This window comes from Microcaecilia unicolor, chromosome 11 (assembly GCF_901765095.1).
Source record: "Microcaecilia unicolor chromosome 11, aMicUni1.1, whole genome shotgun sequence".
NCBI lineage: Eukaryota > Metazoa > Chordata > Amphibia > Gymnophiona > Siphonopidae > Microcaecilia > Microcaecilia unicolor.
In genome coordinates this window covers 148,003,404-148,016,598 of record NC_044041.1, presented here as the reverse complement: position 1 = coordinate 148,016,598, position 13,195 = coordinate 148,003,404, and the positions used below count along the sequence as shown (strand labels likewise).

At 46.0% G+C, this 13,195-nt stretch overlaps 1 protein-coding gene across 4 annotated transcripts in view; it reads left to right on the top strand.

Annotated features, from left to right (window-relative positions):
- SYMPK (symplekin) overlaps positions 1 to 13,195 on the top strand; it is a 767,776-nt gene that overhangs the window by 256,320 nt on the left and 498,261 nt on the right. For all 4 annotated transcript variants that reach the window (XM_030217309.1, XM_030217308.1, XM_030217307.1 and 1 more), the window contains exon 11: positions 9,163 to 9,313. In XM_030217309.1, the coding sequence (XP_030073169.1) occupies positions 9,163 to 9,313 (151 nt within the window). The remainder of the gene's footprint in view (positions 1 to 9,162; positions 9,314 to 13,195) is intronic.

Genomic DNA, 13,195 nt, shown 5'->3' with positions numbered 1-13,195 from the left:
GCGGCACTGCAGTAAAGGATATGTATGACCGCAAGCTTGAGGCTTCCTTGAAGCTTGCATTTCAACTTGCTGCGTTAAATTTTCAGGCAGCAATTTCTTCTTCTTTTGTAGCCTGGTTTTCTTTATGGTGGGTTCAACAATTGTCCATGTTGGACTTGCTTACAGGGTTGTCCTATTTGTCAGACGCTGTTTATGATATTCTCTTAGCGTCAGCTAAAGGTATGGCCTTGGCCGTTTCAGCGTGACTCTGGCTATGGTTGAGGCATTGGGCCGCTAATGTTGCATCCAAATCTTGTTTGGAAAGTTGCTCTTTTGTGGGAAACTACTCTTTGGCGCAGATTTGGAGAAGATTGTTAAAGACCTGGAAGATTCCAGTGTCCAGCGGCTACTTGAGAAGCCTAAGCTTCATCGCCGGACAGCTAAGTCTCATTTTCGAGAAGTGCAGAGGTATAGACCCGGGAAGGCTAGTGCTTCTGCTCAAAAACCTTGCTTTCCTCAGACTCGGTCTTCCTTTTGAGGAGGCAAGAAGCCATTTTCCGCTTCCTCAAAAACCTCTCCATCTTCGCAGCCCTCACAATGATGGGGTCAAGGTTCACTCCTTGTATGTAAACATAGGTAGACGTCTTTCCTGCTTTCACAAGGAGTGGACCACCATTAGTGCAGACCAATGGGTCCTCAATATCATTCTTCATGGCTACAAGCTAGAATTTTCAAAGCCACTCGGATATTTCATTCTGTCCCCTTTTGGCAGCTTTGCAAAGAGTCGGACAATGCTGACTACCTTAGCTTCTTTAAGATAACTGGGGCCATTCATCCCATTCCTTTGCAGAGAGGGGCATGGGTCGATACTCCATCTATTTTGTCATTCCAAAGAAAGAAGACTCTTTTCACTTGGTTCTCTGTTGAGCCAGTGGTCTTCCAGTGCCTTCCTCATGGGTATTTTTGCTCTAAACTATCCTTTTCCCTCTTCAGGATATTTTTCCATTCTTACCCTTTAGGTTTTTGTTTGTTTTTCCTGGTTCTTAGGTTTTCTTTATTTTTCTCATGCTTAGAAAGCCCTCTTAGGCCTGAGCATCGTTTGGCAGTTTTCCCCTTTATTTTTTCAGTGATTTGCCCCTTTTTGTATCACCGTGATGAATCGTTTTTGGCTACAGCTGTTTTCCCTTCCATGTCATCAAAAGTTCGCAGTGCTTCAAGTGCTGACACCCATTCCTGGTGTATCCAGTGTTTGGGGCAGACCATAACTTTACCAACTGTTTTCTTTGTTTGCAAATGCAAAAAAGAACACAGAAGTCCAGAGAGGCTCAAAAGGAGAAAATGTTTGGCGCTCGGTCTGAATCATTGACGTCTGTGCTTGCACCGACCTTGGTTGCATCAGTCCCAGTAGCTGCTAGACCCATATCTGACACTGCCTCAAGGTCTCCACCTGCATCGAGGCTGACCACTATGCAGAACCTCTGGGACTGGTCATCATCAGACCCAAGAGAGAGTGAGGATTCGACGTCCTTGCCACTGAGGTGTCGATGCTCGGCATCGTCTGAAGCATAAGAAGCATCAATCCCCTTCAACTCATGGTACTGACAGATCTGGTACCTGAGAAGTATTGGCACTGGGAGGTGCTGGCATAAGTGTCTCCATGCAGCCAGGCCCAGGTACCCGAGTTGACACCAGTGGTTCAGCAGGCTGTCTCTAATCCAACACCTTAACCTTTCCTGATGTCAACACTTGATGAGCGGATCTGGGCCATGCTCAAGGAGCACTTTGTGGAGCTGCTCCAGCAGAGTGCATTGACATCAGGGGTGCTTGCTTTGCAGAACCTTCAGCCTGTAGTGAGGTCACCAATGCCAGTACAGTGTGCGATATTGGCGTGCACAGCTGCCCATGTGGAATACCCCCTTGATGTTGATGAAGGAAGCTTCACTGGAGTTCAGGGTGGAGTCTGCATCTTGATGCCGTCCCAGGCAAGGACCTACTTCCTCTTACCCAAGGCAGGCTTGGTCTCTGCTCTCCCATGAGGAGTTCTTTGCTGACACTGATACGACGGCTCATGGACATCTGATGAAGATCCAAGGTACTTCTTGGAGGATGAGTCCTATAGCATTCCATCAGATCCCTCCGCACCAGGGGAGAGGTGAAAGGTCTCCAACTGAGAGTCTCTCCTTCTCAGCTTTTGTGAAGAAGATGGCAGCTGCCATCCCAATTCATTTGGAGGTGGAGGGTGAGCCAAGACTGAGATGTTTGAGGCTGTGACTGTCCTGCTTCAGAAGATCTTGTGTGATGTTAAGGTGAAGAACTGGGAGCCCCCTCTGTTGGTGCCTTTCCTGCCCAAGAAGATTAACACCAGAGTTCACCTGGGTTTGATAAGCCTCAGTTGCCTCATAATTTCCTAGTGGTGGAATCCACACTGAAATGGGCCAGAAGTTCCAGAGACTTTGCTTTGGTGTCCCCAGACAGAGAAGCTTGAATTCTGGACTCCTTTGGGCCTTAATGCTCATATCTTGTAAGCAGTCATACCAGCTCTACACGAGTGGAACCTGGTGTGCAGTATGAGTGATTTGGCAGATTTTCTCCCATCAGAGTAGGCTGAATCTCTTCACCAGCTAGCCAAGCAGCAGAAGGAGTATTATAAATTGCTGGCCAGGGATGCTTAAAATACTTTTGATGTGGCACGCAGGATTTCTGCCCAAAGTGTAGTGATGCACAGACTTTCATGGCTGCATGTCTCTGACTTGGGCCTGGCGGTCCAGCAGAGATTGGTGCATGCCACGTGCTGGGGGGGAATAGGTCACAGTCCTCATCAGAAAGCACACTAATACCATTGACATTCTTTCCCGGCATTCGCCTCTTCAAGAGGTTTTCAGGCAAGTTGAGGAGGTGTCCCTATTACTCGCAGAGGCATAGATACGTTCTCGACAACAGCGTGGGCCTAAGACCCAGCCAACTCACCAGTCAAAACAGGGGACATGTTTTTGACTAGCTCCCACAGAGCATATCCACAATAACTGACTGTGTTGAAAGACTTACTTGTGGAGGGGAAGCTTTTTCCAAGAAAGATGACTTCTTGTAACCTTCGACTGGTAGGTTCTTCAAATAGACCATCTCGGTTACGCCTTATATTGGCATCAAAGACCATCAGATTACCCTCTGAGAGCATTTTACTTCTGCTCTTATCACAAGGAGGTACTTGAAAAAGGAACTCTTCGCCCTTCTAAAGGCCCTATGCGATCGAGACTGTTCCACCAAGGTACTTCCTTGTCCTTAAAAAAAAAAAAAAAAAAGCAGGGGGATGCATCATAGGCTAGACCTAAGGACCCTGAAAAATTCCTGGTCAAAGAAAAGTTCAGGATGGTTTCCCTGGGCACCTTTCTCCCAGTGATTCAGGCTCAATATTGCCTATGCTTTCTGAACTTGGATGCCCACACGCATATCCTGATACTTCAGGTCACAGCAGGTATCTCAGATTTTGACTGAGAACACATAACTTTCAGTACTGCGTGTTGCCTTTTGGTCTCATGTCAGCTCCCAGGGTTTTCACCAAATGTCTAGCATTAGTTGCAGTGTCGCTACGCAGACTGGGAGTCAATGTGTTTCCCTACATGGAGAAAGGAAGGTGTTCATGAGTCCATGAAGAGAACTATTTGGTTGTTAGATCTACTAGGGTTTGTTTTAAGCTTCCCCAAGTCCCATTTGCTCCTGGTTCAACAGTTGGAATTCATTGAAGCCCTGCTAGATGCACAGCAGGCATGAGCCTTTCTCCCTGTGTCGAGGGCAGACCCTCTACTCACACTTGCCACTCAGGTTCGAGCCAGCCAGCAGGTCACAGCTAGGCAGATATTGAGGTGGTTAGGCCACATGGCCTCCACTATACATGTCACTTCCTTGGCACGTCTTTACATGTGAACTGCCCAGTGGACCCTAGATTCCCAGTGATGTCAAGCCTCCGGGAACCTAGTGGATGCCATCCGAGTTGGTTCAGTCCCTCCTCTGGTGGACGATTCAACCCAATTTGGCCATGGGATTTCCATTCCAAATACTTCATCCCAGAAGGTGCTGAAGACAGATGCATCCCACTTGGGGTGGGAAGCTCACTTAGGATGGGCTTCACACACAGGATGCTTGGTCAGCTCAAGAGACAGATCTTCACATTAACCTTCTGGAGCTATGGACAATCTGGAACGCCCTAAAGGCTCCTCAGAGATGGGCTGTTCAACCAAATTGTACGCATTCAAATGGATAGTCAGGTTGCAATATATTACACCAACAAGCAGGAGGGTACTGGATCATACCCTCTGTGTCAGGAGGCAGTCCAGATGTAGCAATGAGCTGTCTGGAACAGGATAGTTCTCAGAGTCACATATCTGGTGGGCATATCCAACAGCCTGGCCAATAGACTGAGCAGGGTCATTAAACTGCTCTTGTGGTCACTCAGCATGGGCGTTTTCTGTGAGATTTTCTGATTGTGGGGCACCACCTCAGTAGATATCTTTGCCACTCTGTACAATCAGAAAGTCCCTCAGTTCTGTTCCAGACTGAGAGCACATGACAAACTAGCTTTGGATGCCTTCCTCCTCCACGGGGGAATGGCTTGCTGTATGTGTATCCTCCCATCTGTGTTGTAGGGAAGACTTTGTGAAAGTCAAGCAAGACTGGGGAACCATGATCCTGATAGCCCCATATTGGCTCGGGCAAATCTGATTCCCTCTTATTGTGGAGTTATCCTCTGAAGAACCTTGGAGATCGGAGTGTTTTCCGACCCTCCACTGCAGAGCGAGGGATTTCTTCTACATCCCAACCTCCAGTCTCTGGCCCTCACATCCTGGATGTTGAGAGCTTAGAATTTCCTTCCTTGTTCTTTTAGAGGATGTCTCCAGGGTCTTGCTGGCTTCCACGAAAGATTCCACTAAGAGGTTATTCATTCAAATGGAGGAGGCTTGCCATCTGGTGTGAAGGCAAGGCCCTAGATCCTCTTTGTTGTCCTACACAGACCCTGCTTGAATACCTTCTACATCTCTCTGAGTCTGGTCTTAAAATCAACTCTGTAAGGGTTCACCTCAGTACAATTAGTGCTTACCATCAAGGTAAACCCCATCTCTGGACAGCCTCTTGTTGTTTGCTTCATGAGAGGTTTGATTTTGGCAAAGTCTTCTGTCAAATCTTTGCCTGGATCATGGGACCTCAGTGTCGTTCTCACTCAGCTGATGAAGCTCCCTTTGAGCCTCTCAATTCCTGTTCACTGAAGTATTGACCTGGAAGGTCTTGTTTTTGGTGGCTATCACTTGAGCTCGCAGGGTCAATGAGCTTCAGGTCTTAATAGAGGATACACTTTACACAAAATTTCATCATAACAGAGTAGTTCTCTGCCTAAGGTTGTGTCGGAGTTCCATCTGAATTCGTGTATCATTCCAACATTCTTTCCCAAACCTCACTCCATCATGGCAAAAGCGCTCTGCACACCTTGGACTGCAAGCGAGCATTGACCTTTTACCTGGAGCGGACTAAGCCTTACAGACAGTCCACCCAGCTTTTTGTTTCTTGTTATCCCAGTAGGATGGGGGTCGCCATCAGGAAACGCACAATCTTCAGTTGGCTGGCAGATTGCATATCTTTCACTTATGCCCAAACTGGGCTGGCTCTTAAGGATCACGTCAAGGCTCATAATGTCAGTGCCATGGCGTTGTCAGTAGCTCACTTGAGATCAGCCTCTATAGAAGAGATTTGCAAGGTTGCCACGTGGTTTTCAATCCACACATTCACATCTCGTTATGTCTTGAGCAAGAAAACCCAACGCGATAATTGGTTTGGTCAAGCAGTTGTGCCGAATTTGTTTGGGGTCTAGAATCCAACTTCACCCTCTTAGGCCCATTTTGTTTTGTTCCAGACTGCACTCTCACACAGTTTGTGTATAGTTTCAGGTTAATTTGAACTAGAACTCGCTGTTGCGAATTTGTATTGTCCTACTGTTGTTGTTTTTGGTGAACCTGTTAGCTAGGGATTCCCACTTGTGAGAATCAAATCCTCAGAGATCTTTTCCCACTCCTTAGAACAAGAAAGTATCTCAGTTCTGTTTCAGGATCAGGCGCACATGGCAAACTATCTCAGATGCCATCCACCTAGATTGGAAATAGAAAAGCCCCCTCTGGTCCCCATCACATTGCTCTCAATAAGGAACCTGCCAAGCAGTATCCAGTACTGCATGCAAAGTGACATCTATTCCACAAATCCCTTGCGGAGTACCACAAGGATCCCCCCTCTCGCCGACTCTATTCAACCTAATGATGATACCCTTGGCAAAACTACTAGCAAATCAAAATCTCAATCCATACATTTATGCGGACGATGTAACAATCTACATCCCATTCAAACAAGACCTAAAAGAAATTTCCAATGACATCAACCAAAGTCTCAATATCATGCATTCATGGGTGGACGCATTTCGGCTGAAGCTCAATGCAGAAAAGACCCAATGCCTAATACTAACCTCCCAACACAACAAGAAAGAATACACCACCATCAACACACCAACTCTAAACCTTCCTATTTCAAAAACCCTAAAAATTCTTGGAGTCACCATTGATCGACACCTAACACTAGAAAACCACGCGAGAAACACAACCAAGAAGATGTTTCACTCAATGTGGAAATTAAAAAGAATAAGACCTTTCTTCCCAAGGAGTGTATTCCGAAACTTGGTACAATCATTAGTGCTCAGTCATCTAGACTACTGCAACGCACTATATGCCGGTTGCAAAGAACAAATAATCAAGAAACTCCAGACAGCCCAGAACACTGCAGCTAGACTCATATTTGGCAAACCAAAATTTGAAAGTGCAAAGCCCTTACGAGAAAAATTACACTGGCTCCCACTTAAGGAACGCATCACGTTCAAAATATGTTCACTAGTTCACAAAATTATCCATGGAGACGCACCAGCTTACATGTCTGACTTAATAGACCTACCACCTAGGAATGCCAAAAGATCATCCCGCAAATTCCTTGATCTGCACTTCCCCAGTTGCAAGGGAATGAAATACAAATTAATGCATGCGTCAAATTTCACCTACTTGAGCACACAGTTATGGAATGCACTGCCGAGCAAATTGAAATCGATATACGAAATAGCGAACTTCGGCGCACTACTGAAGACCCATCTCTTTGAAAGAGCATACCAAAGAGATCAACCCAAGTGAATATGCACAACTCGCCTATTTAATTTTAGAACTGTCTCCTAATATCTGCTTGTATACTACTACCTTGCTTTTCTTATCATGCTGACCAAGAATGTGCAATACTAAATGTTTATTACTAACATTCTTCCACTACTCATGATGTATTGTAAGCCACTTTGAGCCTGCAAAGAGGTGGGATAAGGTGGGATACAAATGCAACAAATAAATAAAATAAATAAATATATTGATGGTGTCCCAAGGATATGGAGAGTCAGGTATGTGAGCAACCAGCCTACCATTTCGAGCATAAATTTGTTTCAAATCATAAGCATAGGAGCCAAGACTGCAAAATACACTTCTTAACTAGAAAGGTAGCCAATAAGACAAACTTATTGCGCTTCAGTGAAACCTTCCCTTCGCAGTGAAGCCGCACTACCCAACAGTAGACCACTCAATATGACATTGCAGGGTAGATTCATTAACCTGAATTGCCTGAGACCACAAAGCAGGACATTCCAAAAAGGAATCCTTTTTTTACAACAGCAGTGGGCTGTGAATGTATGAACAAATGTCCATGTTCTAGCTGTGTGAATTTTCTCCATGGAACTGATCTCAAGTGGGCTAACTATAATTCCATAGCTCTGATATGTTCCTGGACTATAGTTGCGATTCCCTCAGATTTGTTAGACATTCCAGCCATAGCTAGTTTGGTGACAGAAACAGTACTTCTGGAGAATGATTTAGTGTAGAGAAATGCATGAAGATATGGTTCTCAGAAATTCTATTAATTCTTATAAAAATATTAAACATATTAAATATTACTTTTCAGCACTATTGAGCATCGGACATCGTGCTGTAGGAAGGTTTTTGCCAATGATGAAGACCTGATCTGTTTAGATCACTACTACTACTAGACGTATGCAACGCTGTACACTTGAACATGTAGAGACAGTCCCTGCTCGACAGAGCTTACAATCTAATTAGGACAGACAGGACAAATAAGAGATAAGGGAATTACTAAGGTGGGGGGTGATAAAATAAGGGTACTGAACAAGTGAGTAAAGGTTAGGAGTTAAAAGCAGCATCAGAAAGGTGGGCTTTTAGCCTAGATTTGAAGACGGCCAGGGATGGAGCTTGATGTACTTGCTCAGAAAGTCTATTCCAGGCATATGGAGCAGCAAGATAAAAGGAGCGGAGTCTGGAGTTAGCGGTGGAGGAGAAGGGTGCAGATGAGAGAGATTTACCCAGTGAACAGAGTTCCCAGGGAGTAGTGTAGGGAGAGATGAGAGTGGAGGTACTGAGGAGCTGCAGAGTGAATTCACTTATAAGTCAATAAGAGGAGTTTGAACTGTATTCGGAGCCGGATAGGGAGCCAGTGAAGTGACTTGAGGAGAGGGCTAATATGTGCATAGCGACGCTGGCGGAATATAAGTCATGCAGCAGAAATTTGAACAGATTGAAGAGGAGAGAGATGGCTAAGTGGGAGACCTGTGAGAAGCAATAGTCTAAGCAAGAAGTGATAAGAGTGTGGATAAGGGTTCTGGTAGTGTGCTCAGAACCATTATCCACACTCTTGTCACCCAGCAGGGTGTGTAAACCAGCAGGGTTTGAGCGTCTTTGAGGCTTTTCCTTTCTTTAACTTAATTTTTTCACTTGCTGGTATTTCTTGGTTATTTTTGTGGATTGCTTTTATGTCATAGCTGTTGCTTTTTTTATAGTTGATTTTAAATAAATATATACACATTGAGATACTGGATGGCTTCATTACTTCTTTGCTTCCATGTTGAGTATAGCACTGATTATAAAATGGTGCTGATGCTGGGGCAGGACAAATGTGACTAATATCTAGTGACTTTAGGGGATATTGAGGAATGCTGTACTAAATATAGCCCTCTAAGGATTTTTTTTTTCTTGAGAAAATAGCGCAGCATTTAAAGGTTGCTTTGTGCATACATCAAACAAAATATTTCCTTTTTGTGTTCATCTCCTAAACCAGGTCTTGATCAGTATGGTGTATCTGCCAGAAACTATGCCAGCCTCTTTCCAGGCCACCTACACCCCTGTAGAATCCGCTGGCACTGATGTACAGATTAAACATCTTGCCAGGCTCATGGCCACACAAATGACATCTGCTGGGATTGGACCAGGTATGCTTTATTTATGTTTAAATCTTATTCTCTGATGAGCAAGCCATAATAGTGGGTGATACTATCTGATAACACTACACACATCAGCTTTTGCTCAGCTCAGAAAACCAAAGAAAGTTTGTTTGATCCTTCTCAAGAATTCCATACTGCTTCTATCTCTATCTTTCTAGAATTGTTACCTTTACTCTCGGAAATATTTGTTTGCAAGCCGCTAAAAGCATACAAGTCACGTGCACTTGGAAGAAAAAAAGAATAGAGAAAATGAGTTTACTTAGCTGTACAGATTTTCACTGGGAAAGCTGTGAGTGGGTTTAAGCGCTGCCTTTGTGGATGGAAAATGTCCATCACTGATAACAGCCACTCCACCTACCACAGATGTTTGGGGCCAGAATATGATATTAAATTTGCTGTCATTGCATGAAAATGTCTCAGAAGACTCGGTACTTTAGGACTTTCAAAATGTCTGAATTGTGGGCACACCCACAATTCAGTCAGTGGAAAGGAAAAAAGCAGATGACAAAGAAAAGCGACCAAAATGATAAAGGGGATGGAACTCCTCTCGTATGAGGAAAGGCTAAATAGATTAGGGCTCTTCAGCTTGGAAAAGAGACAGATGAGGGGAGATATGATAAAGGTCTACAAAATCCTGAGTGGTGAAGAACAAGTAGAAGCAGTGCTTTTTTTGTGCCGGTATGCAACGGTACGGCGTACCGGCACCTTTTTCTCCTCCTGTCCTCCTCTCCCATTATTTCCAGTGATTCTCCGCCTCTCCCCTGCCCTCCCATCGACGTGCAGCAATTTTACGTCCCTCCTCTGCCCTCACCTCTCCCATATCCAGCGATTCTTCGTCCCCCAGCCGTCCTCCACTGCCTGCCAGCCAGCGTCGGACTCAGAGGCGAACGGTGCAGGCAGCGATTGTCTGGCAGCATCGTAGCTTCCCTCTGCGAGTCCCGCCTATGCGTAAACAGGAAGTTGTAGGTGGGACTTGCAGAGGGAAGCTACGATGCTGCCAGACAATCGCTGCCTGCACCGTTTGCCTCTGAGTCCGACGCTGGCTGGCAGGCAGTGAAAGAGGACGGCTGGGGGACGAAGAATTGCTGGATATGGGAGAGCTGAGGGCAGGGGAGAGACGGAGAATTGCTGCACGTCGATGGGAGGGCAGGGGAGAGGCAGAGAATCGCTGGAAATAATAGGAGGGAAGGGCAGGGGAGAGAGAATTTCTGGACATGGGAGGGGAGGGCAGGGGAGAGGCGGAGAATCGCTGGAAATAATGGGAGGGAAGGGCAGGGGAGAGAGAATTGCTGGACATGGGATGGGAGGGAAGGGCAGGGGAGAGGCGAAGAATCGCTGGAAATAATGGGAGGGAAGGGCAGGGGAGAGAGAATTGCTGGACATGAGAGGGAAGGGCAAGGGAGAGAGAATTGCTGGACATGGACGGGCAGGGGAGAGAGAATTGCTGGACATGGGATGGGAGGGAAGGGCAGGGGAGAAAGAATTGCTGGACATGGGATGGGAGGGAAGGGCAGGGGAGAGAGAATTGCTGGACATGGGATGGGAGGGAATGGCAGGGAGAGAGAATTGCTGGACATGGGATGGGAGGGAAGGGCAGGGGAGAGAGAATTGCTGGACATGGGATGGGAGAGAAGGGCAGGGGAGAGAGAATTGCTGGACATGGGATGGGAGGGAAGGGCAGGGAAGAGAGAATTGCTGGAAATCAATGGGATGGGAGGGAAGGGCAGGGGATAGAGAATTGTTGGACATTGATGGGAGGGCAGGGATGAGATAATTGCTGGACATGGAGGGGAGAGAGGAGAATCGCTGGATGGGGAGGGGAGGATAGGGATGAGAGAATTGCTGGACATGGAGGGGAGGGCAGGGAAGAGAGAATTGCTGGACATGGAGGGGAGAGAGGAGAATCGCTGGACGGGGAGGGGAGGGCAGGGAAGAGAGAATTGCTGGACATGGAGGGGAGAGAGGAGAATCGCTGGACGGGGAGGGGAGGACAGGGAAGGGAGAATTGCTGGACATGGAGGGGAGAGAGGAGAATCGCTGGACGGGGAGGGGAGGACAAGGAAGAGAGAATTGCTGGACATAGATGAGAGGGGAGAGAGGAGAAATGCTAGAAATGGATGGAGAGGAGAGCAGGAGATAGAGGAGAATTGCTGGACATGGATGGATGGAGGAGTTGGCTAGGAGAGAGGAGAAATGCTGACTTGGATGGAGGAGAGGGGAGAGAGAATTATTGCTTTATATGGATACAGAGGAGGGAAGAGCGATGAGAAATGCTGGACATGGATGGAGGGGAGAGAGGTGAAGTGCTGGACATGAATGGAGGGGAGGAAAGAAAAAAGAAGATGCACATGGATGGAGATGAAGGAAAGGGAAGAGGAGAAAAACTGCACATGGATGGAGAAAATAGGCAAAAGCTGGATCCATGTTATACCTCCTCCAGTCAATTCCATGGAGGAGGACCCAGCTTTTACTTATGGATGCAGGGCAACAAAAGAAGAAGAAAGGAGGAAAGTAAAGAAATAAATGGAAAGGAAGCCCTGGAAATGGAGTTAAGAGAACAGATAGAGAGCAGCAGAATCAGAGACTGGGACCAATATGGATAGAAAAACAAAGTCACCAGACAACAAAGGTAGAAAAAAATCATTTTATTTTCATTTTAGTGTTTGGAGTTTGTCTTATTTTGCACTGGGTATACTGGAGCTGTAACAGCTTACAGAAATTATTTATAATGAAAAAAAATTACATTATTTTTTCTCCTATACTAGTATAATATTTTCAATGATGTCTGTTTATATGCGCCATGGCTGGTATAAGGGGTGTGGCTATAATGGGGTGGTGCCATATGTGGTGACCCCACCCACAATGAGTTACCGGCACCTTTTTTTCTGCAAAAAAAGCACTGAGTAGAAGTAAATCGATTTTTTACCTAGTCGAAAAGTACAAAGACTAGGAACACTCGAGGAAGTCACATGGAAATACTTTTAAAACAAAAAGGAGGAAATACGTTTTCACTCAACAAATAGCTAAGCTCTGGAACTCTTTGCCAAAGGATGTGGTAACAGCGGTTAGCATATCTGGGTTTAAAAAAGGTTTGGACAAATTCTTGGAGGAAAAGTCCGTAGTCTGCTATTGATACAGACATGGGAAGCAACTGCTTGCCCTGGGATTTGTAGTATGGAGTGTTGCCACGATTTGGGTTTCTGCCGGGTACTTGTGACCTGGCTTGGCCACTGTTTGGAAAATAGGATACTGAGCTAGATGGACCATTGTGTCTGACCCAGTATGGTTAATCTTATTTTATTATTTTTTTTTTTTAATTTATTACATTTGTATCCCATATTCTCCGAGGACAAGCAGGCTGCTTGTTCTCACTGATGGGTGACGTCCAGCGGCAGCCCAGGACCGGAAAATCTTCCCTAGCAACAAAAGTTTGCTAGTCTCGCGCGAACCGCGCATGCGCGGCCGTCTTCCCGCCCGATCGCGAGCGTGCACGTCAGTCTTCTTTTCTCCGCATTTCTGGAACGCTGCTTTGCCGCTTCTCTGCCCAGGATCGACCTCTTGCGCTCTTTTTCTTGTTTCTTTGCCCGTTTTCGGCGAATTTTTTCCTTTGAGTCTTTGACTCTTCTTCTCTTTATCTCTGTTTAAAAAAAAAAAGAAAAGTCCTTTAGTTTTCTTAGTTTTCCCCTTAAGTTTCCTTTCGATTGTTTCGTGCGGCCATTTTGGGCTGCCCGGGTGGTTTCCTTTTTTTTTTGGTATCTTTTTTTCAGGCACCATCGCGTTCGACCTCGCCGGCGCGATTTTTCCGTCCATGTCCTCGAAGCCGACCAGCGGCTTCAAAAGGTGCACGAGGTGCCGCCGGACCATCTCCCT